Genomic DNA, 27,604 nt, shown 5'->3' with positions numbered 1-27,604 from the left:
CAAATAAGGTTTTACAAAAACCATGCCAAAACAAGGCACGCATTGACAAAACCAAAAGGCTGACCAACAATTTCAGACCTACTGGCTTTACCAGTGCTTGTTTATTTTTATGTTTCCCATAATCTTATTAAATACTGGTTACACTGATTTTCCATTATTAAAATTTTGGGGAAATACTAGCATGCATCAACACTTTTTACTAAATGATGCTGCAAAAAAAGGTACCTAAAATGTTACAGTAGTTCAGCTAAATATTCTTGCATTTTTTTGTGAATATTTTATTTTGAAAGTAAAGATTCCTCAATCTTGCTTTCAAGGTTCTGCATATATTTGCATCTAATCAGAGAGCATTCTGGGAGCAGTATACATAGCCTCTTATCGCTTAACATTGAAAACGTGTGTACACATTTTTAAACTGGAACCACTATCTGTAGCACAGTTTGAGCTAACATGCACTTATATGGCTTACCCTGATAATAAAGGTTTTGCATTAATGAACGATAAATACAAGTGGGAACCGCATTAACACATGGGCACAAATATTACCTTAACTGCTGGCAATACCCTTCCCTGATCCATAACGTGAACCTGTAAACTGGCAGTCAACGGGTTTGTGATGTAGGGGGATGGGCCTACTTGTCCCAAGGACAAAATACACATGAAAACTTGACCCCAACCAATATGTCCTGGGAAGGCAGACAGCACATTTATACCACACCCTAAATATGATCTAAAAATTGTGTTTTCCCACAAAACTGCACGCTTTCATCCATAAATCTCTCCTCAACAAGCCCTAGCAAAGCCAATATGTCTGGTGCTGATCCAAACCTTTTGGCATTGTCAGTGCTTGGTTCGTCTAGTCATTGCTTTAGCAAAACGCCATTCTTGGGGGAACTGCAAATTCGTTGCTAATAGGAAAAAAAGAACGTCTGAAGTGGCTCGGCTCATTGTCCCATGCTGTAGTAGGCGGTAAAAAATATGAATGACACCGCAACAGACCAATGGAGGAAGAGGGCTATCTGAAACCCCCTGTAAATAAATATATGTCCTACTTTTAGTAAAATAAAAAAAGTTTATGAGCACCTGAGTGAATCGATCGTGAAACTACACATACGATGCTGCTGGCACAACAGCCAAATAACAATGTTGCCATGAGGAAAATGACCACTATATAGACACTGCGACACAAAGGGCACAACAACCGTTATATTCAATCTGTGACGTTGGACGCGAGGGGGCAATGCCAGAGGGCTTAGAATCGAACCACCTGTGATGTGCGTCTTCAGACCAATAAACAACTATTAGCAAATCGATTGCCCTGATGAAGTTCTTTAAAAAAAGAACGAAACGTGTTGGCTGCCTGGTGCTTTGTTGCAAATGTGAAGGAAGAATAAAGAAAACTGAACATCATTGATGACTGGATGGACATTCATATATTATTGTTTTTTTAAATATTTAAATTGGGAGGTGCAACTCACAGTGGGTAAAAGTCTGTATTGATCAATGGGATCGTCCCTTGGGAATGGCAGGAGCAGTGGTGTCGCACTCCGTGAGAGCAAAATGCTCGATCTTCAACTGTACTTGAGGAGGCTAGGCAATAGTGTGCTTTCATACGCCTACAGAGAGGTGCATCACATACACTTTTAGTGTGTGTCGTGTTGTGCTGTTTCAGGATTGGGTTTTACAAATTAACAAAAAAAAATGTATTGGCTAAAGCCGGTCCTAATCACTATATTATTATGTTGTAGTACTCCTGGTTTTATGGTGTAACATTTTTAACATTTCCATTTGTATTTATTCCTATTTATTTTTTAAAATTTTTATTTCTATTTAGCCATATTTTGGGAGGGGGGTTTGTGGTAACATTAAAAGAAACTAGTATATTTCCACAGCACCTCACTGCAGGAACTAGCACCTCGCTGCAGGAACTAGCACCTTACTGCAGTGACATGCCCCTCACTGTAGTGACGTGCCCCTCACTGCAGTGACTAGCACATCACTGCAGGGACTAGTACCTCACTGCAGGGACCAGCACCTCACTGCAGTAACTAGAGCTTCACTGTGGTGATTAGCACCTCACTACAGGAACCAGCACCTCACTGCAGTGATTAGCACCTCACTGCAGTGACTAGCACCTCGCTGCAATGACTTACAGCTCACTGAAGTGACTAGCACCTCAATGCAGGGACCAGCACCTCACTGCAGGGACCAGCACCTCACTGCAGGGACCAGCACCTCACTGCAGGGACCAGCACCTCACTGCAGGAACTAGCACCTCACTGCAGTGACTAGCATCTCACTGCAGTGATTAGCACCTCACTGCAGTGATTAGCACCTCACTGCAGTGACTAGCACCTCACTGCAATGACTTACAGCTCACTGAAGTGACTAGCACCTCAATGCAGGGACCAGCACCTCACTGCAGGGACCAGCACCTCACTGCAGGGACCAGCACCTCACTGCAGGGACCAGCACCTCACTGCAGGGACTAGCACCTCACTGCAGTAACTAGAGCTTCACTGTGGTGATTAGCACCTCACTACAGGAACCAGCACCTCACTGCAGTGATTAGCACCTCACTGCAGTGACTAGCACCTCACTGCAATGACTTACAGCTCACTGAAGTGACTAGCACCTCAATGCAGGGACCAGCACCTCACTGCAGGGACCAGCACCTCACTGCAGGGACCAGCACCTCACTGCAGTGACTAGTACCTCACTGCAGTGACTAGCACCTCACTGCAGTGACTAGCACCTCACTGCAGTGACAAGCCCCTCACTGCAATGACTTACAGCTCGCTGTAGTGACTAGGACCTCACTGCAATGACTGACAGCTCACTGAAGTGACTAGCACCTAACTGCATTGACTTTCAGCTCACTGAAGTGACTAGCCCCTCACTGTAGTGACCAGCACCTCACTGCAGTGATTAGCACCTCACTGCAGTGACTAGCACCTCACTGCAGTGACTAGCACCTTACTGCAATGACTTACTGCTCGCTGTAGTGACTAGCAACTCACTGCAATGACTTACAACTCACTGAAGTGACTAGCACCTCACTGCAATGAATTACAGCGCACTGAAGTGACTATCACCTCACTGCAGGGACTAGCAGTTACTGTAGTGACTAGCGCCTCACAGCAGGGACTAGCGCCTCACTGCAGGGACTAGCACCTCACTGCAGGGACTAGCACCTCAGTGCAGGGACTAGCACCTCAGTGCAGGGACTAGCACCTCAGTGCAGGGACTAGCGCCTCACTGCAGGGACTAGCACCTCACTGCAAGGACTAGTGCCTCACTGCAAGGACTAGCACCTCACAGCAGGGACTAGCACCTCACTGCAGGGACTATCAGTTTACTGTAGTGACTAGCGCCTCACTGCAGGGACTAGCACCTCACTGCAGGGACTAGCGCCTCACTGCAGGGACTAGCACCTCAGTGCAGGAACTAGCACCTCAGTGCAGGGACTAGCAGTTTACTGTAGTGACTAGCACCTCACTGCAGGGACTAGCGCCTCACTGCAGGGACTAGCACCTCACTGCAGGGACTAGTGCCTCACTGCAGGGACTAGCACCTCACAGCAGGGACTAGCACCTCAGTGCAGGGACTATCAGTTTACTGTAGTGACTAGTGCCTCACAGCAGGGACTAGCGCCTCACTGCAGGGACTAGCACCTCACTGCAGGGACTAGCACCTCACTGCAGGGACTAGCACCTCAGTGCAGGGACTATCAGTTTACTGTAGTGACTAGCACCTCACTGCAGGGACTAGCGCCTCACTGCAGGGACTAGCACCTCACTGCAAGGACTAGCGCCTCAGTGCAGGAACTAGCGCCTCAGTGCAGGGACTATCAGTTTACTGTAGTGACTAGCGCCTCACAGCAGGGACTAGCGCCTCACTGCAGGGACTAGCACCTCACTGCAAGGACTAGTGCCTCACTGCAGGGACTAGCACCTCACAGCAGGGACTAGCACCTCACTGCAGGGACTATCAGTTTACTGTAGTGACTAGCGCCTCACAGCAGGGACTAGCGCCTCACTGCAGGGACTAGCACCTCACTGCAGGGACTAGCACCTCAGTGCAGGAACTAGCACCTCAGTGCAGGGACTATCAGTTTACTGTAGTGACTAGCACCTCACTGCAGGGACTAGCACCTCACTGCAGGGACTAGCACCTCACTGCAGGAACTAGCACCTCAGTGCAGGGACTATCAGTTTACTGTAGTGACTAGCGCCTCACAGCAGGGACTAGTACCTCACTGCAGGGACTAGCACCTCACTGCAGGGACTAGCACCTCAGTGCAGGGACTATCAGTTTACTGTAGTGACTAGCGCCTCACAGCAGGGACTAGCACCTCACTGCAGGGACTAGCACCTCACTGCAAGGACTAGTGCCTCACTGCAGGGACTAGCACCTCACAGCAGGGACTAGCACCTCACTGCAGAGACTATCAGTTTACTGTACTGACTAGCACCTCACTGCAGGGACTAGCACCTCACTGCAGGGACTAGCACTTCACTGCAGGGACTAGCACCTCACTGCAGGGACTAGCGCCTCACTGCAGGGACTAGCGCCTTACTGCAGGGACTAGTGCCTCACTGCAGGGACTAGCACCTCACAGCAGGGACTAGCACCTCACTGCAGGGACTATCAGTTTACTGTAGTGATTAGCGCCTCACTGCAGGGACTAGCACCTCACTGCAGGGACTAGCGCCTCACTGCAGGGACTAGCACCTCACTGCAGGGACTACCACCTCAGTGCAGGGACTATCAGTTTACTGTAGTGACTAGCGCCTCACAGCAGGGACTAGCGCCTCACTGCATGGACTAGCACCTCACTGCAAGGACTAGTGCCTCACTGCAGGGACTAGCACCTCACAGCAGGAACTAGCACCTCAGTGCAGGGACTATCAGTTTACTGTAGTGACTAGCGCCTTACAGCAGGGACTAGCGCCTCACTGCAGGGACTAGCGCCTCACTGCAGGAACTAGCACCTCAGTGCAGGGACTATCAGTTTACTGTAGTGACTAGCGCCTCACAGCAGGGACTAGCGCCTCACTGCAGGACTAGCACCTCACTGCAAGGACTAGTGCCTCACTGCAGGGACTAGCACCTCACTGCAGGGACTAGCACCTCACTGCAGGGACTATCAGTTTACTGTAGTGAATAGCACCTCACTGCAGGGACTAGCACCTCACTGCAGGGACTAGCACCTCACTGCAGGGACTAGCACCTCACTGCAGGGACTAGCACCTCACTGCAGGGACTAGTGCCTCACTGCAGGGACTAGTGCCTCACTGCAGGGACTAGCACCTCACAGCAGGGACTAGCACCTCACAGCAGGGACTAGCGCCTCACTGCAGGGACTAGCACTTCACTGCAGGGACTAGCACCTCACTGCAGGGACTAGCGCCTCACTGCAGGGACTAGCACCTCACAGCAGGGACTAGCACCTCACTGCAGGGACTATCAGTTTACTGTAGTGACTAGCACCTCACTGTAGGGACTAGCACCTCACTGCAGGGACTCACAGTTTACTGTAGTGACTAGCTCCTCACTGCAGGGACTAGCACCTCACTGTACTGACCAGTACCTTACTGCAGAAACCATCACCTCACAGCAGTGACTAGCACTTCACTGCAATGACTTACAGCTCACTGAAGTGACTAGCACCTCACTGCAATGACTAGCGCCTCACTGTAGTGACTAGCACCTCACTGTAGTGACTAGCACCTCACTGCAGAAACCATCACATCAGTGCAGTGATTAGTACCGTAGTGAACTGATTAGCAGCTCACTGCAGTGACTAGCACCTCACTGCAGTGACTAGCACCTCACTGCAGTGACTAGTACCTCACTGTAGTTCACTGCAGTGACTAGCACCTCACTGTCGTTCACTGCAGTGACTAGCACCTCACTGTCGTTCACTGCAGTGACTAGCACCTCACTGCAGTGACCAGCACCTCATTTCTACGCAAACTTTGCACCTCAACTCAAGGGCCCTACTTCTGCTCTGACCGCAAAGTAAATCATCTCAGTGGACGTAGCCCAAGAATTCAACACCCAGAATGCACCAGGCTGTCACGTGATACACCAGGACTAAAAAACATGTATGTCTTGAGATGGAGAAGGCCGACAGCCTACCTGCACCTCATCTGTGCCCGCTTGCCCCACGTCATACGTACAGACGGGATCTTCCCGGAGCCCACATTTTGGAGGGAGACTGACAATCGAAACCACAAGTTCCAGAATGCAATGCGCTGCTGGCCCAGACGCCAGGACTGACAGACTGTGCCAGATATGACATGGGGGCATTTAGCAACACTCTGCCTCTACTCCGAGCTTGTTTATTGTACTCTAACCTTCATTACTCTTAGCGAAAATATATACATTTTAAAACCCACGCCCATCTTAAGTAAATAAACTGCATTTGTGACTAGAAGGGCGCCATCAGCATCCACCTTAAGACAATACCCACTGCCCTCAGGCGATCTGATTAAATAGAGTGAAACACAAACACACAAATGCTTTGCTGATCGTGCAATGAAACGACACACAACTGGATCTGTGACACTAACACCGGCCGTGGGGCCCCAATCTGAAGACAGACCAGGGCGGGGCCCTCCGGGCTGCTGCGGGTCTGTGACCCCCTTATAAATAAATAAATAAATAATTACCTGATGCTCGCATCCGGCGGGGGCGCCTTGTTCTGGATCCGCTGCCGCCTGAGGGTCCAGGAAGGAGGAGGGAGGCGGCCCCAGCCCCTCTGCCTCCGCCGGCCGTGGCCCTGACAGATGAGGGAGGGAGGGAGGGAGGGCGGGCGGGCGGGTGAGCCCCTCTCTCGGAGTCAGCCCTCGGCAGAGTGCGCCCTCAGCAGCTCCTCGCCTGTGAGATGTCCTCCCGCCCGGGCACCGCGATCTGACACCCGAGCCCGGCAGAGGAAACAAAGTTTGAAACTCCAGAGCAAAGTTACAGAAGCGGGGCGGGAGGAAGGGCGGCCCGGCCAATGGGAGGCCGAGCTTTCTACGAAGCGGCCAATGGCAGGAGGCCGCGGGGGAGGCGACAGAACGGGCTATTCCCATGGGGATGTCATTGGAGCCTGGGAGGACGGTGGGGAGACGGGCATCATCTGATGGCCCGCGGGCCGAGGCGAGCTGTCAGAGGCAGGACAGACAGACTGACAGACAGCTCTATCAGGCAGACGCAGGGGCAAAGCATGGGCGTCATGGACCCCAAAGCAAACAAAGAGGCCGGGTCTGCAACTCCTGGCCTGATAGTGGAGACAGACGTAAGTGGGAAACAACAGCCCCGGTGCTACTGCACCTGCTGCACTGATGACAGCTGCACTCCAGGTCTGACTGTATACACGGCCTTCAAGCGGGTTCCATACACTGTCAAACCTTACTGCAGCCTGGCGGTGCCATAGGGCCAGAGACCTCGGTACAGGATCTGAGGCAAGACAGCACATCACAACCCTGCAGTGCTGCACACAGCACAGAACCGTGCAGTGCAGCACACAGAACATCTAAACCCTGCAGTGCACTAAACAGCACAACAGCTTATCTTATCCTATGCTGGAGCACACCGCAATACATCTCATTCTATCCTGCAGCACATTTTATCCTGACCCTTTCCGGATGCACATCTCATCATGATCCTTTCTTCTAGATCCTTTCTTGTAGCACATTTTTTTCCTGGTCCTTTCCAGAGGAACATCTTATCCATCCTGGCTGTGAATCTTCTGGATGCACATCTTATCCTGATCCTTTCTGGCTGCGCATCTTATCCTGATCCTTTCCGGATATGCATCTTATCCTGATCCTTTCTCGATGCGCATCTTATCCTGATCCTTTCCAGATGCACATCTTATCCTTCCTGGCTGCGCATCTTATCCTGATCCTTTCCGGATATGCATCTTATCCTGATCCTTTCTGGCTGTACATCTTATCCTGATCCTTTCCGGATATGGATGTTATCCGGATGTGCATCTTATCCTGATCCTTTCTGGATGCGCATCTTATCCTGATCCTTTCTGGCTGTGCATCTTATCCTGATCCTTTCCGGATATGGATGTTATCCGGATGTGCATCTTATCCTGATCCTTTCTGGATGTGCATCTTATCCTGATCCTTTCTGGATGTGCATCTTATCCTGATCTTTTCTGGATGCACATCTTATCCTGATCCTTTCCGGCTGCACATCTTATCCTGATCCTTTCCGGATATGCATCTTATCCTGATCCTTTCTGGATGCGCATCTTATCCCGCTCCTTTCTGGATGTGCATCTTATCCTGATCCTTTCCGGATATGGATGTTATCCGGATGTGCATCTTAACCTGATCCTTTCTGGATGCGCATCTTATCCTGATCCTTTCTGACTGTGCATCTTATCCTGATCCTTTCCGGATCTGCATCTTATCCTGATCCTTTCTCGATGCACATCTTATCCTGATCCTTTCCACATGCACATCTTATCCTTCCTGGCTGCGCATCTTATCCTGATCCTTTCTGGCTGTGCATCTTATCCTGATCCTTTCCACATGCACATCTTATCCTTCCTGGCTGCGCATCTTATCCTGATCCTTTCTGGCTGTGCATCTTATCCTGATCCTTTCCGGATATGGATGTTATCCGGATGTGCATCTTATCCTGATCCTTTCTGGATGCGCATCTTATCCTGATCCTTTCTGGCTGTGCATCTTATCCTGATCCTTTCCGGATATGGATGTTATCCGGATGTGCATCTTATCCTGATCCTTTCTGGATGTGCATCTTATCCTGATCCTTTCTGGATGTGCATCTTATCCTGATCTTTTCTGGATGCACATCTTATCCTGATCCTTTCCGGCTGCACATCTTATCCTGATCCTTTCCGGATATGCATCTTATCCTGATCCTTTCTGGATGCACATCTTACCCCGATCCTTTCTGGCTATGCATCTTATCCTGATCCTTTCGGATATGGATGTTATCCGGATGTGCATCTTATCCTGATCCTTTCTGGATGCGCATCTTATCCTGATCCTTTCTGGCTGTGCATCTTATCCTGATCCTTTCCGGATATGGATGTTATCCGGATGTGCATCTTATCCTGATCCTTTCTGGATGTGCATCTTATCCTGATCCTTTCTGGATCTGCATCTTATCCTGATCTTTTCTGGATGCACATCTTATCCTGATTCTTTCCGGCTGCACATCTTATCCTGATCCTTTCTGGATGCGCATCTTATCATGATCCTTTCCAGATGAACATCTTATCCTTCCTGGCTGCGCATCTTATCCTGATCCTTTCCGGCTGCACATCTCATCCTGATCCTTTCTGGATGTGCATCTTATCCTGATCCTTTCCGGATGCACATCTCATCATGATCCTTTCTTCTAGATCCTTGCTTGTAGCACATTTTTTCCTGGTCCTTGCCAGTCGCACATCTTTCCTGTGCATCTTATCCTGATCTTTTCCGGATATGCATCTTATCCTGATCCTTCCTGGCTGTGCATCTTATCTTGATCCTTTCCGGATATGTATCATATCCTGATCCTTCCCGGAGACAAGGTGGCATTCTACCGCGCTGCGGTTTGTAAGCGCTCAAAATCTTAATCCGTATTTGTTGACGCATTTAGCGCGTTTTGGCTTCGTTTTTTTTGGTTTTAGCATTTTTAAATGTGCACTGCTGGGGCTCTCCTCCCCCCTCATACCTGCATTTAAATTGGAATATCCACCACCGTTTTCGGTGGGCCCGGGTCCTGTGGGTGGTCCGGGGGCTGTGAGCTGATCGGCGACCAGCGCCATCTTGGTTTGGGACCAGGCTTTTTTCGGCGGGCGCCATCTTGGAGCGGTCACGCGCTCCTCCCTCCATTCCGGCGCCTATTTAAGGCACTTTCAGGCATCTGCCGGCCAGACAAGGTGGCATTCTACCGCGCTGCGGTTTGTAAGCGCTCAAAATCTTAATCCGTATTTGTTGACGCATTTAGCGCGTTTTGGCTTCGTTTTTTTTGGTTTTAGCATTTTTAAATGTGCACTGCTGGGGCTCTCCTCCCCCCTCATACCTGCATTTAAATTGGAATATCCACCACCGTTTTCGGTGGGCCCGGGTCCTGTGGGTGGTCCGGGGGCTGTGAGCTGATCGGCGACCAGCGCCATCTTGGTTTGGGACCAGGCTTTTTTCGGCGGGCGCCATCTTGGAGCGGTCACGCGCTCCTCCCTCCATTCCGGCGCCTATTTAAGGCACTTTCAGGCATCTGCCGGCCAGACAAGGTGGCATTCTACCGCGCTGCGGTTTGTAAGCGCTCAAAATCTTAATCCGTATTTGTTGACGCATTTAGCGCGTTTTGGCTTCGTTTTTTTTGGTTTTAGCATTTTTAAATGTGCACTGCTGGGGCTCTCCTCCCCCCTCATACCTGCATTTAAATTGGAATATCCACCACCGTTTTCGGTGGGCCCGGGTCCTGTGGGTGGTCCGGGGGCTGTGAGCTGATCGGCGACCAGCGCCATCTTGGTTTGGGACCAGGCTTTTTTCGGCGGGCGCCATCTTGGAGCGGTCACGCGCTCCTCCCTCCATTCCGGCGCCTATTTAAGGCACTTTCAGGCATCTGCCGGCCAGACAAGGTGGCATTCTACCGCGCTGCGGTTTGTAAGCGCTCAAAATCTTAATCCGTATTTGTTGACGCATTTAGCGCGTTTTGGCTTCGTTTTTTTTGGTTTTAGCATTTTTAAATGTGCACTGCTGGGGCTCTCCTCCCCCCTCATACCTGCATTTAAATTGGAATATCCACCACCGTTTTCGGTGGGCCCGGGTCCTGTGGGTGGTCCGGGGGCTGTGAGCTGATCGGCGACCAGCGCCATCTTGGTTTGGGACCAGGCTTTTTTCGGCGGGCGCCATCTTGGAGCGGTCACGCGCTCCTCCCTCCATTCCGGCGCCTATTTAAAGTCGCTCTCTCCCGCGCAGCGGGAACGCGCAGCTGGGACGCCGTCGCATGCCGGAGTCGTGCCAGAGTCCTGCCCGTCTGCGCCCGTCCGCGATAGGACGCGCTGGACGTGGCTGGACTCTGGGCCCCCTCCTGGTCGGTCTATTCTACATCATGCGGTGCTACACCAGAGATAGTCTGGTTGCCATTGAGAGGTCGCGGCCACCCTGCTCTACACCTAGGGTGGATCCCTTATGCGGCCCGTTATCGTGTGGCTGCGGATGCTTTGCGCTGGCTGCCCCCGTAAGCAGGAGCTGCGGGGATGTCCTGCGCACGCCCTTAAGCCCGTCGCCAGGTATTAGCATTTGGAATCTTAACGCTAGGTCGCTTGTCAAGCACCATCTTGACATTAATGACCTGCTAGGCAGGGAGGTGCCTGACCTATTCTGCGTAACAGAGACCTGGCTGCAGGATGCTGACACGGCCATTGTCAATCTGGCCTTCCCGCCGGAATACTCGGTATTCACCTTGAATAGGACCTCAAGAGGCGGGGGTATTGCTCTTGCCGTCAAGTCCTGTTACCCTACTACATGGCATGGGCAAAAGATCCCAGGGTGCGAATGCGCCCTGTTTAAGGTCGCTATTACATCCAACTTCACCCTGTCGGGACTTGTAATTTATAGGCCCCCGGGGAGTGAAGTGGCCTTTAGAGCAGCGTTACCGGAGGCTATTAGCAATCTGGCTACGGGGTGCTCCAATTTTACCATCATTGGAGATTTAAATCTGCACTTTAACAACTCCAGTAGTCCTTCAGTATCCAGTTTCCTGGCGGACCTTGAGGCGTTACAGCTGAATCAGTTGGTGACGCAGCCCACACACTCAGGGGGTCACACCCTCGACCCGTTCTTTACCAATCTGACGGAAGTCTGTGTCACCAGCTACACACCTCTGGCATGGACTGATCACTATTTGATACAGTTCCACTGCCCTATCGTGGCTAGTCCTTCTAAGCCAGTGGTGTGTTCTGTTCCAAGAAGACGCTGGAACAAACTTAAGCTGGATGAGTTCTTTCATCTCTTATCAGCTGACCCGCTTGACGTCTCAGGTCCGCCGGATCAGATGTACGACAGGTTTAGCGACTGGGTCTCCAGGGCCTTGGACACCCTCATCCCCTTGGTGACCTGTAAAACTGGATCTGGCAAGGCCAGCCCCTGGTATGACGACTCTCTGCGGGCTCTGAAGGTTTCTTGCAGGCGCGCAGAGCGGGCATGGCGCAAAGCCTATTCCAGCTCTAAGAAAGTCTTATATCAGGCAACAGTGAAGGTGTACCATCGGGCGGTGTGTAGAACCCGTGCCGCTTTTTATGCGACACAATTCAGGAACAGTTCGAACCCGGCAAAGGCTATCTTTAAGGTATTGAAAGACCTCACTGCCAAAAAAGTTACAACATCACACCAGAGCTCTGTGGAGCACTGTGAAAAGTTGGCAGAGTTTTTCCTGGAAAAGGTGAATGCCATCTACCGAGCCTTTCCTGTGGTCGTTCCCTCGGCGATTACATCTTCTAAGCCACCACCATCTGAGGGACTATGTTCTCTACCTTTGTTAAACTCTGATAGCCTAGGCACTTTGGCCCGCAGAGTGAAGTCTGGGTCCCCTGAGGATCCACTTTGCCCTGAAGTGTTCAAGGACCTTGCGGCACATGACATCTCCCCGCTTTGTTCCTTGGTCAATGCGTCACTTACATCTGGCGTAGTTCCACTGAAGTGGAAGCGAGCCATGGTTCGTCCGATCCTGAAGAAACCTAGCCTGGATGGGAGCAAGCCGGAGAGCTATCGGCCTATTTCACTCTTGCCGTGGCCGGCTAAGGTGATGGAGGCACACGTAAATGCCGCCCTCTCGGAACATCTCCGTCGAGCTGATATACTCGACGCCACGCAGAATGGGTTCAGGGCAGGTCATAGCACGGAGACGGCTCTGCTCTACATGGTGGAGCACCTTCGCTCCGTGCTTGACGCGGGACAAACGGCAGCGCTGGTGCTATTAGATCTAAGCGCTGCCTTTGACACCGTCTCGCACCCTATCCTTCTGCAGCGTTTAGAGGAGGCTGGTGTTACCGGCACTGCTCTCGACTGGTTCCGGTCGTTCCTAACCAACCGGGCCTTTAGCGTGACCGTCCCACCTTATCAGTCAAAATTTCTTCCGTTGAACCTGGGCGTCCCCCAAGGCTCCTCGCTGAGTCCTACGCTGTTCAATCTGTACGTAAGGCCGCTAGCTGAGGTTGTCAAACAATGGGGTATGACCATGGTGTCATATGCCGATGACACCCAGCTAGCGGTCACGATCAGCGGGGATGCTGAAGTCGACGCCCCTAGGTTTCAACAAGGACTGAGGGCGGTCGCTAGCTGGATGACGCTCAATTGTCTCCAGCTAAACGCTAGTAAGACCGAGGTGATGGTATTTGGTAGGCAACCGGAACTGTGGGGAGAGAGATGGTGGCCGGAGGAGTTGGGTTCTGCTCCCATCCCAGTCGCCGAGCTTAAGAACCTCGGGGTCTGGTTGGACCCTTCCCTTACGTTTGCATGCCACACTAAACGCACGGCTGCTTGTTGCTTCGGCATCTTGCGTGGGCTCCGTCCGGTGCTAAAGTTCTTCGATGCCCCCACTCGGCAACTTATGATCCAAGCTACCGTCATCTCCAGGCTGGATTATGCTAGTTCTTTGCTGGCCGGGTTGAACGTGGCTGAGATCGGGCGCCTGCAACGGATCCAGAATGCAGCAGCGAGAGCGGTGGTAGGCCTTCCAAGATTCTGTCCTACCTCCAGCACCATACGAGCGCTGCATTGGCTCCCGGTGGCGCAGCGGATTCAGTTTAAGGTCCTCTGCGTCGCCTATAAGATCTTGAAGGGGTCCCCGGCAACGATCCTTACGACCCTCATGGCCAACTACATCCCAGCACGACCCTTAAGATCGGCAGACCTCGAATTGGCCGTGGTACCGCGCTTTAAGCGAGCCAGGGCCGGTGGACGCTCATTTCGAGTGCGGGCCGCTGCTTTGTGGAACTCCTTACCCCCGGCAATTCGCGCTATGAGCGATTTGCTTTCTTTTCGTCGCGCCGTGAAAACATTTTTATTCCCTTAGTCATTTTGCTTGTGCTGTTTTTATTTAGTTGTGTTGTGTAGCTGCCTTGTCGGGCGCCAGGACGCTCCTTAGCTGGATCATCTGTGCGCCTAATAAAAACCACATAACATAACATAACATAACATATGCATCTTATCCTGATCCTTTCCTGATATGCATCTTATCCTGATCCTTTCTGGATGCGCATCTTACCTTGATCCTTCCTGGCTGCGCATCATATTATGATTCTTTCCGGATATGCATCTTATCCTGATCCTTTCCGGATATGCATCTTATCCTGATCCTTTCTGGATGTGCATCTTAGCCTTAACCTTTCTGGATGTGCATCTTATCCTGATCCTTTCTGGATGTGCATCTTATCCTGATCCTTTCCGGATCTGCATATTATCCTGATCCTTTCTGGATGCGCATCTTATCCTGATCCTTTCCAGATGCACATTTTATCCTTCCTGGCTGCGCATCTTATCCTGATCCTTTCCGGATATGCATCTTATCCTGATCCTTTCTGATGCGCATCTTATCCTGATCCTTTCAGGATGCACATCTTTTCCAGATCCTTTCCGGCTGCACATCTTATCCTGATCCTTTCCGGCTGCACATCTTATCCTGATCCTTTCTAGATGCGCATCTTATCCTGATCCTTTCCGGCTGCACATCTTAACCTGATCCTTTCTGGATGTGCATCTTATCCTGATCCTGTCCAGATGCACATCTTATCCTTCCTGGCTGCGCATCTTATCCTGATCCGTTACGGATATGCATCTTATCCTGATCCTTTCTGGATGTGCATCTTATCCTGATCCTTTCTGGATGTGCATCTTATCCTGATCCTTTCTGGATGTGCATCTTATCCTGATCCTTTCCGGATGTGCATCTTATCCTGATCGTTTCTGGCTGCACATCTTATCCTGATCCTTTCTGGCTGCACATCTTATCCTGATCCTTTCCGGATGCGCATCTTATCCTGATCCTTTCTGGCTGCACATCTTATCCTGATGCTTTCCGGCTGCACTTCTTTTCCTGATCCTTTCCGGCTGTACATCTCATCCTTTCCTGCAGCACATCCAATCCCGCCCGGCTGCCCATCTTATCCTTATCTTTTCTGGATGTGTATCTTATCCTGATCCTTTCTGGATGTGCATCTTATCCTTATCCTTATCCTTTCCGGCTGCACATCTTATCCTGGCGATCCCTTCTGGCTGCACATCTTATCCTAATACTTTCTGGCTTTTCATCTTGACCTAATCCTTTCTGGATGCACCTCTTATCCTGAGGCTTTTTTGTAGCACATTTTTTGCTGATCCTTTCTGGATGTGCATCTTATCCCGATCCTTTCTGGATGCACTCTTATCCTGAACCTACCTGGATGCGCATCTTATCGTTATCCTTTCCAGTTGCACATCTTATCCTGCTCTTTTCCCGCAGCACATCTTATCCTGATTCTTTCCGGCTGCACATCTTATCCTTTCCTGCAGTACTTCTTATCCTGATCTTATCTAGATGCGCATATTATCCTGGCCGTTTATGGATGCACATCTTATCCTAATCCTTTCTGGTTGCACTTCTTATTCTGATACTTTCCTGCACTACATCTTATCCTGATCCTTTCCAGATGTAAATCGTATCCTGATCCTTTCCAGATATGCGTATTATCCAGATCCTTTCTGGATGCACATCTTACCCTGATCCTTTCCAAACCCACATCTTATCCCGATCCTTTCCTGCAGCACATCTTTTCCTGATCTGATTCTTTCAGGGTGCACATATTATCCTGGTCTTTTCCAGCTGCACATCTTACCCTGATCCTTTACGCATGTACACCTCATACTGATTTTTTCCCACAGCACATCTTATCCTGATCCTTTCCAGATGCACACCTTACCCTGGTCCTATTCTGCAGCACATCCTACCCTTTATCCTTACCCGCAGCCATCTTATCCTGATCTGATTCTTTCTGGGTGGACATCTTATCCTGATCCTTTCTGGCTTCACATCTTACACAGATTCCTTCCGGGGACAACCCTTATCCTGATCTTTTCCTACAGCACATCTTATCCTGTTTCTTTCTGGATGTACATATTATCCTGATCCTTTCTGGCAGCATTTATCATATTCTGCAGCACGCTAGCCTGATCCTTTCCAGATGCACATCTTATCCTGATATCTTCCTGCAGCACATCGTATCCTGATCCTTTCTGGATGCACATTTTATCCTGATCCTCTCTGGCAGAACATCTCGTTTATTCTGGAGCCCCTAGCAGCATACCTAACTTGGTCCTAACTGCCTCACTTCCTGCACTATGCTGGAGCACACAGCAGCATATTTTATTCTGTCTTGTAGGTCTACTGACCCGCACCTATTGAGGGTACAAAGTTCTAAAATAAACAGAAAGACAAACATTGGAATGTTGGAGCAGAAGGCTTATAGGGGCCATTATTGGCTGCGAGACACTTCATTGTCCTCAAAGGGGCTCTCAACATTCCAGTGTTCTAACGCAAGTCTTTGCATATTCTTCCATGTTATTACTTTTTTAATCTTCTAGACCTGTTTTGGTTTATAGTCTGAATTTCTTAGTATATTTCCTCAATCTTTTTCCCACATACCTTTAGAACTTTTTAACCCCTTCCATGCTCATGACGGAACGGTTCCGTCATGAGCTACGGTTGAGCTGTGCTCATGACGGAACCGTTCCGTCATGACCACGCCCGTTTCTATTACGGCCCAGCACCGGAGGGGGAAACGCGGTCGCACGGAAAAGGTTAAGTTTGGCTCAAACTTTCAGTAATACTGATGTTTGTTTATCCTGTCGTACACTGGAATGGTTTTCTCTGTGTGCTCACTTCTCTTCTCGCTCCATAATGGATGTGTACATTTAATCACTCCCCCCTCACCTCCGCCAAATCAGTTTTTAATGTCCACATCCCCCATTGTAGCCATTTTTAGCGCTGACATCCTACGTCTACAGGAAATTGTTAACATAAATAAATTACTTGTGCAAAAGCCAATCCGTGCATGGGAACGTGGGCGGAATCACCCCATAGATGGACTGTCCAAAGTTTCAAGGAAAACTACTCTTCTTTGGAGGTCGCGAGATGATGGCGGCAAAACTCTGCACGAAGCACAAGGTATATGCAATGAAAAAAGCGTAGACATCATTGAACACCTAAACTAACCACAAAGTGCAGGACAAGATGCTAAAGACAGAGCTTCTAGAACAAAGGAGCAACAATCATAGTGTCAAATTAAAATTAGTATGTACTTAAAGAGAACCATATTGTTCACAGGGATTGTGCAATATATGTGTTATGAGTAAACTAACTGTATCTATCATTTTTAATAAGAAGTCTCAAACCATTAACTTTGCTCCCATAGAACACTTCCAAGGGTAATTACTTTAATTACACCTGCTAATATAATATATATTTTTTAAAAGAAAGAGTTCATTTATAGCAAACATTTGTTACTACTTTCAGCTAAACTCCCAAATCAATAGTGATCTCATTCAATTGCCTAAAAAAAGACGATCATTATATGAGGACAAACGCAATAATAAAATACCAAAAACATTTATCAGACCACAGCAAGCAATGTTGACCTCTGTAATCTGCTCTTATGCGTGTTTTTTGAAAGGGAGACTTTAAACCAGTGGCCAACTTCAGTTACTTTATTCATCCCAAAAATAGGATATTTGTACAAAAGTTTCCTTTCTGACTCTGCATAAATACAGATATCAAATGTCAACTTTTTTGCTTTGAATTTTAAGATTTTAATGAATTGTGTTTATTTGTCATTATTGATTCGAAATGGACATTAGAGTTTGGTTGAGCATAAAATTAACTATATTACACTCTATTTAAAAAAATATATGGCCAGAAAATGAGGTCCCAAGAATTAATTTGTTTGGATTCGTACTGTTTTGTGAAACACGCAAATGCATGTTATTAAAAAATACACACAAGTGTGTTGTGTGGACGCAAAATGAATGTACTGTGACTCTTCGCCACTATTGTGATGCTCTTTTTATTGTAATGCTTGCTATGATTTTAATTAATCGTGCAAATCAGAATAAACTGCAACTCTTCGTTAAAAATGGAAGCCATTAGTTGGTTCCTTTGGTCAGTTTGTATTTAACAGTAAAAAGTACATTATTTGAAGGCAGAGTGCAAGAAAGGCACCTAACAGGCGCCAAAGTGTCTGTAGCAAAAAGCTTTTAAAACAAATGTGAATAAAAGTTGGCCTGAGTTGGAAAAACAAGAAGAGGCGCAGACAAGAAAATGGAGGAGGGCCAGACACCAGGGGAGGGCTCTTAGAATGTCCTCCCAGTGTGCCAGCACGCATATGCACATCTCCATAAGGATGGAGCAGATATTTCCCCCATCTAGGCTGCAATATATTTTATTTTGGGTGAAAGTTCTACAGAATGTCCAGGTTACCTTTCATGAAGTTACCACCTTTCATGAAGTTACCGCCGACCGGTGTAGTGCCACATCTGCCTTCCTAGTTGAAACCACCTCTTGGTGGTCCTGATTGGGAAGGTGGAGGAGTGTGGACAGGACCCTACTGGATCCCTGGGTGGACAAAGGTCCAAGCGTGATCCATTGATGGATGGAAATCCCGCCGACTACCATGATAGACCGTTCCTGGGTATTTCGCCCTTTACTCACGAGAATCACGCTAGTGAGAACCGGACTACTCGGGAAAAATCCCTGTCCTTTATTGAATTCTAAACGCCCTGAGGAAGTCCCATGCCGGATGGCCAGGTAATGGGGCGAAACACGTTTTGGCTGTTACCTTTTGTTACCCACCTGAGAGGAAGTCTCAGTTTAAAAAAACTGCATAAAAAAATACTGCACATGATCACTCGCCTTTTGGAATTTTTCTGTGTTGAACCACAATTTGCCTGAATTTGTCCTGACACTCTCTTGGATAGAATTCCCGCCCTTGTTTGTCAGGTTCCTCCTTACCACCCACCTCTAAAAAAGGCTGAAAGCCTTTAGGAATCTTTCACTGCTGAACAAGTCAAACAGAGTCACTAAACCTGTTCGCCTCATTGTTTTTTTGTTGGAACACACACAAAAAAACAAATAATGAAAGGGTTTCAGCTCCTGAAAGCCTCATACAGAATGCATATTTATACAGGTTGATATATATATTCGCTGCCCTCATTCTAACTTTATTCTGCTCTGCGACCGAGAAAGGTTAGGGCGTGTTTTGGAAGTGGGGAGCACAGAGGGTTAACCTGCTGCAGTCTGACCGAGGCCTGCAGCGCACATGGCGTGCCCGGCAGGGACTCCAGACATGTCTTAAATTGGGACTCGGGCAGTGACCTGTGAGCCGCAGCCTGCAACGAAGCTTCAAGCACAGATTCTGCAGGAAAAAAAACAGACTCACACAGCCAGATCTGGGACAGTGTGTTACCAGCACAGAGCACGAGCTGATAATGAGGCGCTGGAACAGCACGAGCAGCAAACACAACACAGGCGAAAATTGAGGCGAACAAAAGTCAGGGGGGAATGCAAAGTGTAAATGGCTTAATATGCTGGGGGGTGAACTGTATCTCATTAACTGTCAGCACCAAACACCGGAGAAATAAAAGTAAGGATTGTCTCTACCAGCAAAGCCTTATGTAGTGGGGGCTCGTTTACATGAGCATGCATCAGTGTCCTCGACTGGAGGGGCTGAGGGAGAGTCAGTGGTAAGTTAGTCTTTCAGGGGAGCTGTGGCACAGTGGTGGAAGAGAAGTCACACCATTGATGTAAGTTGTCTGAGGGCTCACAAAGTCTGAAAAATCTGGGGGCAGATTTACAAGCCCCTTGCGCCCGTTTTATGCCACCGTTGCGTCATTTTTGTGATGCAGCGGCGAGGCAAAAGATGCGCCATGGTGCGGGGTACTTGCAACGTGACGCATCTGGGAGATGCGTCACGTTGTAAAGCCCTGTGCCAGAAGGAGGCATTCCTGTGCGGTGGGGGGGGGGGGGGGCGTTCCGGCGCAGGAACGCCTCCTAAAAGTGGCTGAGTGAAATCTACAAGATTTCACTCAGTCACTTTTGGGCCCATTCTGCGTCAAAACCCTGCGCCTAAGCCGTAAGGATTGACGCAGCATTGTAACAATAGGGCCCCCCAGAGCATTGCTGGAGCTGCGGCGTGCTTGCTTGCGACGGAACTCCAGCAATGCGCCGCTTTTACGGCACAGATGCGTCACGCATCTGTGCTGTTTTTGCCCCTTGGTGCGCCGCATTGTAAATGCGGCGCATCCATGGTGGCCGTGGCATGACACACAATCACTGGCGCATCCCTGCTGATATGCAGGGATGCGCAAGTTATTGTAAATCTGCCCCCTGGTTCCTGCAGCCTTGTAGCTGACTGCAATGTGTATTATGAGGCATTGAAAACAAAGATATTCATGGTAGTACACTCAGCCGGGGGTCCATATTCAAGCCCCCTTGGACTTCAGCTAAAGCAGATACCCAGAGCCAAACACAAAAAATTAAAAATAGAAACAAGTAGGGATTTTGCACAAAAACCAACAATGCTCGGAAGTTGATCCATTTAGACATGAAGAGTGTACACAGCCATGGTTTCAGAGTTTCCATTCTGTTTGTGTAATGCTTCTTTTCCTATTGTAAGTGTAGAACTACAAGTCCCATAATGCAAGGTAGAATGAGTGAATGAGCTACTTAGGTTTGGCTTGAGACAACTTGTGATCTGTGTCGAATCTGCTGGGGAGCTGCGGTTTGTGATTTCCAACAAGCCGGTCCACCTCTGATTTATATATCAATTTGTAAGGAGATTTGTAAGGCTCTGACTACAATTAAATTGTGTCTAGGAAGCCAACTGCGAGTGGACGTGCAGTCACAGACATGCTCCAGTCTGACCCTGCTGGTGGCTGCCCATCCGGATGAGGGTGTCCTGAAGAGCAGAAAGGAGTTTCATGTTCCTGGCCCATAAATCTGTTCTAAAGAGCAAACTTGATTACTTCCTGTTTATTTGCAGCTTTCCCTTCCAGAAGCTGATGTCTAAACAGGAGCAGAGCTCTCCCAAGAGAGGCAGAGAATGTGGAGGGCGGAGAGCTAGTGAGTGTTCGAAAAAGAGAGAGAATGAAAGAAGAGTTGTGGAAAGATACACAGAGACCGCACCAACAAACACGGAGGAGGCATCGCCATCATCCACAAAGATACTCTCTGCTCCACCACCACCACCAAAGACGACGTCACACCGATAATGGAACACCTCAACTTCCAACTCCAAACCAACAAATGGACGACCATCTGATGTGCCCTTGTCTATAGACCCCTAGGATCATGCCCCGGCTTCTGCAACGCCATCCCCAAATTCATTTCCCGCTAGCTATCGACTCCAAGCACTACATCTTCCTCGGTGACCTCAACTTTCACCTTGACGACCCCAAAGACGCTGACTCCACCAACCTCCTGGAAAGCATGAGCAATATCTACCTCAACTGGTCACCAACCCTATACACAGCGTAGGACACACATTGGACCCGATCTTCACAGTCCGCAGCAGAATCAAGTGCAGCTATATCACCAAACTCACCTGAACTGACCACGCCATTGTACACTTCACCACTGCACGCTCCCTGGGCCCAACACCACGCCCCCAGGCTCCTCCTACCACAGCTGGACCAAAGTGATAGAGACCCAATGGACCGACGCTCTCAACACCACCCTGCCCGATGCTGCTACCAACCTGGAACAGGCCGTCCAGAACTTCCCCATGTGGATCACCAACTGCTCCGATAAAGTCACTCCATGAAGTCATCCAAAACTAACAGATCCACCAAAAAAGTCAGCTGGTACACACCAGAACAGTTAAATATAACTGCAAGCAACTAGAATGATGATGGCGCTCTAGCAGAGACCCCACAGACCGAGTCGCCTTCAAGTCAGCCCTCAACAGATACCAACAAGGCCTCAAGAACATGAAAAGAGGCGCTCTGACAGCCCATATCGAAGCAAGCGCCAATCACAGCAAGAAATTCTTCAGAATCATCAGAGAGTTCTCTCACCCGTCAGCCACTGAGGACATGAACCACCCTTCCCAGAAACTCTGAGACACACTGGCGAACTACTTCCACACAATATATCTGGCATCTACAGTAACTTTATACCACAACCCACCAACCTCAACAACCTCCTTAAACAAACGAACACCATCCATAGCCACTCGCTTACGGTATGGAATCTACTCAACACTCAGAACACCACAGCAATCATGACCTCCATCCACTCTGGAGCACCCAGGAACCCCTGCCCTCATCATGTCAACCTAGGAAACGAAGAAATCAGAGGTGAACTCATCTCCATCCTCAACGTATCCATAACCACGGCCGCCTTTCCCGATGGATGGAAACACGCAGAGTTCAGAACCCCTTCTGACGTAACCCTCCACCGACCCCAGCAAACTGAAGAACTACCACCCCTTCTCTTTGCTCCTGTTCTCCACCAAAGTCCTCAAGAAGGCCATCAACATCCAGCTCACGGAACACTTATAACGAAACAACCTACTAGACGCTTCGCAATCCGTCTTCCATGCCAACCACAGCACAGAGACCACCCTGATCGCCGCCACTGATGACATCAGAACCCTCCTAAACAGGGAAGAATCAGCAGCCCTGATCCTCCTCGACCTGAAGCTGTGTTTGATACCGTATCCCACTACACCCTCATCAAAAGACCACCACGTTAGCATCCAGGGAGAGGCCCTCAAATGGATCACATGCTTCCTCATAGGATGCACCCAGAGAATCCGCCTACCACCCATCACCTTGGAGCCCAAGAACATCATTGCAGCATCCTCTAATGCTCTTCCCTCAACCCCACCCTGTTCAGCATCTACATGACACCCCTGGCCTCCATCGCCAGAACACACGGACTCAATATCGTATCCTATGCAGACGGCATCCAGCTCATCTTCTCGCTCACGAAAGACTCCTCCACCACCAGAACAAACTTCCACATTGTATGACGAGTGTCGCCGATTGGATGAGGACCAACTGTCTGAAACTCAACACCGACAAGACAGAAGTGCTGATTTTAGGGAAGAACATCTCCCCATGGGACGACACCTGGTGGCCCTCCGAACTCGAATCACACAGAATAATCACGCCTGCAACCTTGACATCATCCTGGACAGTAAACTCACATGAAGCATCATGTCAACGCAGTCTCCTTCGTTTGCTTTCACATCCTCCACACGGTCCGAAAAATATTCAGGTGGATCCCAGCAACACCATGAAGACCATCATGCAGGTCTTTGTCACCAGCCGGCTGGACAACAAAAACACGATCTACGCCAGAATCACTAGCCAACTCTTCAAGAGACTTAGGACAATACAGAACTCAGTGGCTAGACTCATCCTGTACCTCCCTAAAACGGACCAACATCACTTCCCACCTCAGGAACCCCCACTGGCTTCCCATACAGAAAAGATGCCAGTTCAAGTTGCTGACTCATGCCTCCAAGACCAAGGACCAGCATACATCAACCACTGCCTGAACTTCCACCAACCCACCAGACACCTTGCCAACATGCCCTGCATTTGCCCAAGCTACAGTGGAGGTCGTTCCTTCTCCTGCCTCGCCGCCAAGTCCTGGAGCGACCTTCCATTCCACCTGTGAACATTGGCCTCGTTAGCCGAATTCAAAAAGGGACTCAAGACCTGGCTTTTCAGCTGAGACCAGCCATATCCTAGCACCAGGATACCCTCAGGGGTGATAAGCAGAGCTCTACAAATACTAATTGATTGAAAGAGGAAGACAGATTGATAAACTTAACGTAGACAAATGACTGGAAAACGAATGAGAGAAGGGAAAGACGGTGGGAGAGGTGAAAGTGGAGGTGTGACAGTGGAGGTGTGAAGAGAGAAAGAGTGAGAGAGACTGCCAGAAAAAGGGAGAAAAGAAGAAGGAATTTACGACTAGGGAGTGGAGGCTAAAGAAAGGAGTAGGGGTGAGGTGAAGGGAGTATACCGGGGGTAAAGGGCAGAGAAAGTGATGAGAGCGATAAATGGGGTATTGGGCACATTTCTTAAAATTGCATGTTTGCTGATTTCACACTCGGAGTATCGTGTTCAAAGACAGCGTCTTACTAAAAGTGACTCTCACAGGAACTTTAGGGGTTATGAGTTGGCTGAAATGTTAAACACTTTTTTAAAGTTCAAGCCTAGAGATAATGATAGCATCTCGCCAAACTCATGTTTTTCAAAACTTTATTAATAAAAGTACATACATATTTACAGGGAGCTGCCGGGCCACTCCCATTGTTTATATTTTTGACATGTTTTGTCCATAGTGCCTATTTTCTTTTTTTAAAGTCCGAAATAAACCATTGCACACCTGGAAAGACCACACCTAATGGCTTTACCAACGCATGTTTTCCCCATAAATGTAACTGGATATTTATCTGGGTCCACGTTCACTGTAAGGTGGAATGTGTGTGGCTTTGACTTCTGTGGTCAAAGTATCTTGAGGGAGAAAAGAAGGGGCTTGCCTGTGCACCCTTTGAAAATGAGGCCAAGCAGGTGTTACTACTGGAGGTTGTATGGTTGAAGGGTGTCACCGGTGCATGCAGAAGGTAATGTGGTGTAGGTGTATGCCTGCGCTGTGTCACTGGTGGAGAAGTATGTCTGCAGGGTGTCACCGGTGGAGGTGTATGTCTGCGGGGTGTCACTGGTGCATGCAGAAGGGTCACTGGTGGAGGTGTATATCTGCGGGGTGTCACTGGTGGAGGTGTATCTCTGCAGGGTGTCACTGGTGGAGGTGTATGTGTGCGGGGTGTCACTGGTGGAGGTGTATGTCTGCAGGGTGTCACTGATGGAGGTGTATGTCTGGAGGGTGTCACGGGTGGAGGTGTATGTCTGCAGGGTGTCACTGGTGGAGGTGTATGTCTGTGGGTGTCACTGGTGGAGGTGTATGTCTGCGGGGTGTCACTGGTGGAGATGTATGTCTGGAAGGTGTCACTGGTGGAGGTGTATCTCTGCAGGGTGTTACTGGTGGAGGTGTATCTCTGCAGGGTGTTACTGGTGGAGGTGAATGTCTGCAGGGTGTCACTGGTGGAGGTGTATCTCTGCAGGGTGTTACTGGTGGAGGTGTATCTCTGCAGGGTGTTACTGGTGGAGGTGAATGTCTGCAGGGTGTCAATGGTGGAGGTGTATCTCTGCAGGGTGTCACTGTTGGAGGTGAATGTCTGCAGGGTGTTACTGGTGGAGGTGTATGTCTGCAGGGGGTCATGGTGGAGGATTATGTCTGCAGGGTGTCACTGTTGGAGGTGAATGTCTGCAGGGTGTCAATGGTGGAGGTGTATGTCTGTGGGTGTCACTGGTGGAGGTGTATGTCTGGAGGGTGACACTGGTGGAGGTGGAGGTCTGCATGGGTGTCACTGGTGGAGGTGTATGTCTGCGGGGTGTCACTAGTGGAGATGTATCTCTGCAGGGTGTTACTGGTGGAGGTGTATCTCTGCAGGGTGTTACTGGTGGAGGTGCATGTCTGCAGGGTGTCACTGGTGGAGGTGTATCTCTGCAGGGTGTTACTGGTGGAGGTGTATCTCTGCAGGGTGTTACTGGTGGAGGTGAATGTCTGCAGGGTGTCAATGGTGGAGGTGTATCTCTGCAGGGTGTCACTGTTGGAGGTGAATGTCTGCAGGGTGTCACTGGTGGAGGTGTATGCCTGCGGGGTGTCAACGGTGGGGGTGTAACTCTGCAGGGTGTCACTGGTGGAGGTGTGTGTCTGCAGGGTGTTACTGGTGGAGGTGTATCTCTGCAGGGTGTCACTGGTGGAAGTGTATGTCTGGAGGGTGTCACTGGTGGAGGAGTATCTCTGCAGGGTGTTACTGGTGGAGGTGTATGTCTGCGGGGTGTCACTGGTGGAGGTGTATCTCTGCAGGGTGTCACTGGTGGAGGTGTATGTCTGGAGGGTGTCACTGGTGGAGGTGTATGTCTGGAGGGTGTCACTGGTGGAGGTGAATGTCTGCGGGGTGACAATGGTGGAGGTGTATGTCTGCGGGGTGTCAATGGTGGAGGTGTGAGTCTGCAGGGTGTTACTGGTGGAGGTGTATCTCTGCAGGATGTCACTGGTGGAGGTGTATGTCTGGAGGGTGTCACTGGTGGAGGTGTATCTCTGCAGGGTGTTACTGGTGGAGGTGTATGTCTGCGGGGTGTCACTGGTGGAGGTGTATCTCTGCGGGGTGTCAATGGTGGAGGTGTGTGTCTGCAGGGTGTTACTGGTGGAGGTGCATCTCTGCAGGGTGTCACTGGTGGAGGTGTATGTCTGCGTGGTGTCACTGGTGGAGGTGTATCTCTGCGGGGTGTCACTGGTGGAGGTGTATGTCTGGAGGGTGTCACTGGTGGAGGTGTATGTCTGCGGGGTATTACTGGTGGAGGTGTATCTCTGCAGGGTGTCACTGGTGGAGGTGTATCTCTGCAGGGTGTCACTGGTGGAGGTGTATGTCTGGAGCGTGTCACTGGTGGAGGTGTATCTCTGCAGGGTGTCACTGGTGGAGGGGTATGTCTGCGGGGTGTCCCTGGTAGAGGTGTATGTCTGGAGGGTTTCACTGGTGGAGGTGTATGTCTGCGGGGTGTCACTGGTGGAGGTGTATCTCTGCGGGGTGTCAATGGTGGAGGTGTGTGTCTTCAGGGTGTTACTGGTGGAGGTGCATCTCTGCAGGGTGTCACTGGTGGAGGTGTATGTCTGCGTGGTGTCACTGGTGGAGGTGTATCTCTGCGGGGTGTCACTGGTGGAGGTGTATGTCTGTGGGGTGTCACTGGTGGAGGTGTATCTCTGCAGGGTGTCACTGGTGGAGGGGTATGTCTGCGGGGTGTCACTGGTAGAGGTGTATGTCTGGAGGGTGTCACTGGTGGAGGTGTATGTCTGCGGGGTGTCACTGGTGGAGGTGTATGTCTGCAGGGTGTCACTGGTGGAGGTATACGTGTACGGGGTGTCACTGGTGGTGGTGTATGTCTGCAGGGTGTCACTGGTAGAGGTGTCTGTCTGCAGGGTGTCACTGGTGGAGGTGTATATCTGGAGGGTGTCACTCGTGGAGATGTATGCCTGCGGGTGTGTTTCTGGTGGAGGTGTCACTGGTAGAGATGTATGCCTGTGGGGTGTCTCTGGTGGAGGTGTATGTGTGCGGGGTGTCACTGGTGGAGGTGTATATCTGCGGGGTGACACTGGTGGAGGTGGAGGCCTGCAGGGTGTCACTGGTGGAGGTGTATGTCTGCAGGGTGTCACTGGTGGAGGTGTATGTCTGGAGGGTGTCACTGTTGGAGGTGTATCTCTGCAGGGTGTTACTGGTGGAGGTGTATCTCTGCAGGGTGTTACTGGTGGAGGTGTATCTCTGCAGGGTGTCACTGGTGGAGGTGTATCTCTGCAGGGTGTTACTGGTGGAGGTGTATGTCTGCAGGGTGTCAATGGTGGAGGTGTATGTCTGCAGGGTGTCAATGGTGGAGGCGTGTGTCTGCAAGGTGTTACTGATGGAGGTGTATCTCTGCAGGGTGTCACTGGTGGAGGTGTATGTCTGTGGGGTGTCACTGTTGGAGGTGAATGT

The 27,604-nt window shown here is 49.9% G+C and overlaps 1 protein-coding gene across 2 annotated transcripts in view; it reads right to left on the bottom strand.

The window, feature by feature from the left end:
* Positions 1-27,604, bottom strand: part of TNFAIP8L1 (TNF alpha induced protein 8 like 1) — a 635,767-nt gene that overhangs the window by 67,952 nt on the left and 540,211 nt on the right. The window contains exon 1 of one of the 2 annotated variants that reach the window (XM_078669951.1): positions 6,678-6,951. The exons of the other annotated variant lie outside the window; for it this stretch is intronic. Coding sequence (XP_078526077.1) covers positions 6,678-6,690 — 13 coding nt within the window. The 5' untranslated portion in view covers positions 6,691-6,951. Of the gene's footprint in view, positions 1-6,677; positions 6,952-27,604 lie in introns of those variants that run through there. 2 annotated transcript variants of the gene reach the window in all.

Source organism: Lissotriton helveticus, chromosome 12 (assembly GCF_964261635.1).
Source record: "Lissotriton helveticus chromosome 12, aLisHel1.1, whole genome shotgun sequence".
NCBI lineage: Eukaryota > Metazoa > Chordata > Amphibia > Caudata > Salamandridae > Lissotriton > Lissotriton helveticus.
Note: the sequence above shows the minus strand (reverse complement) of the source record. Positions and strands in the feature narration are given on the sequence as shown.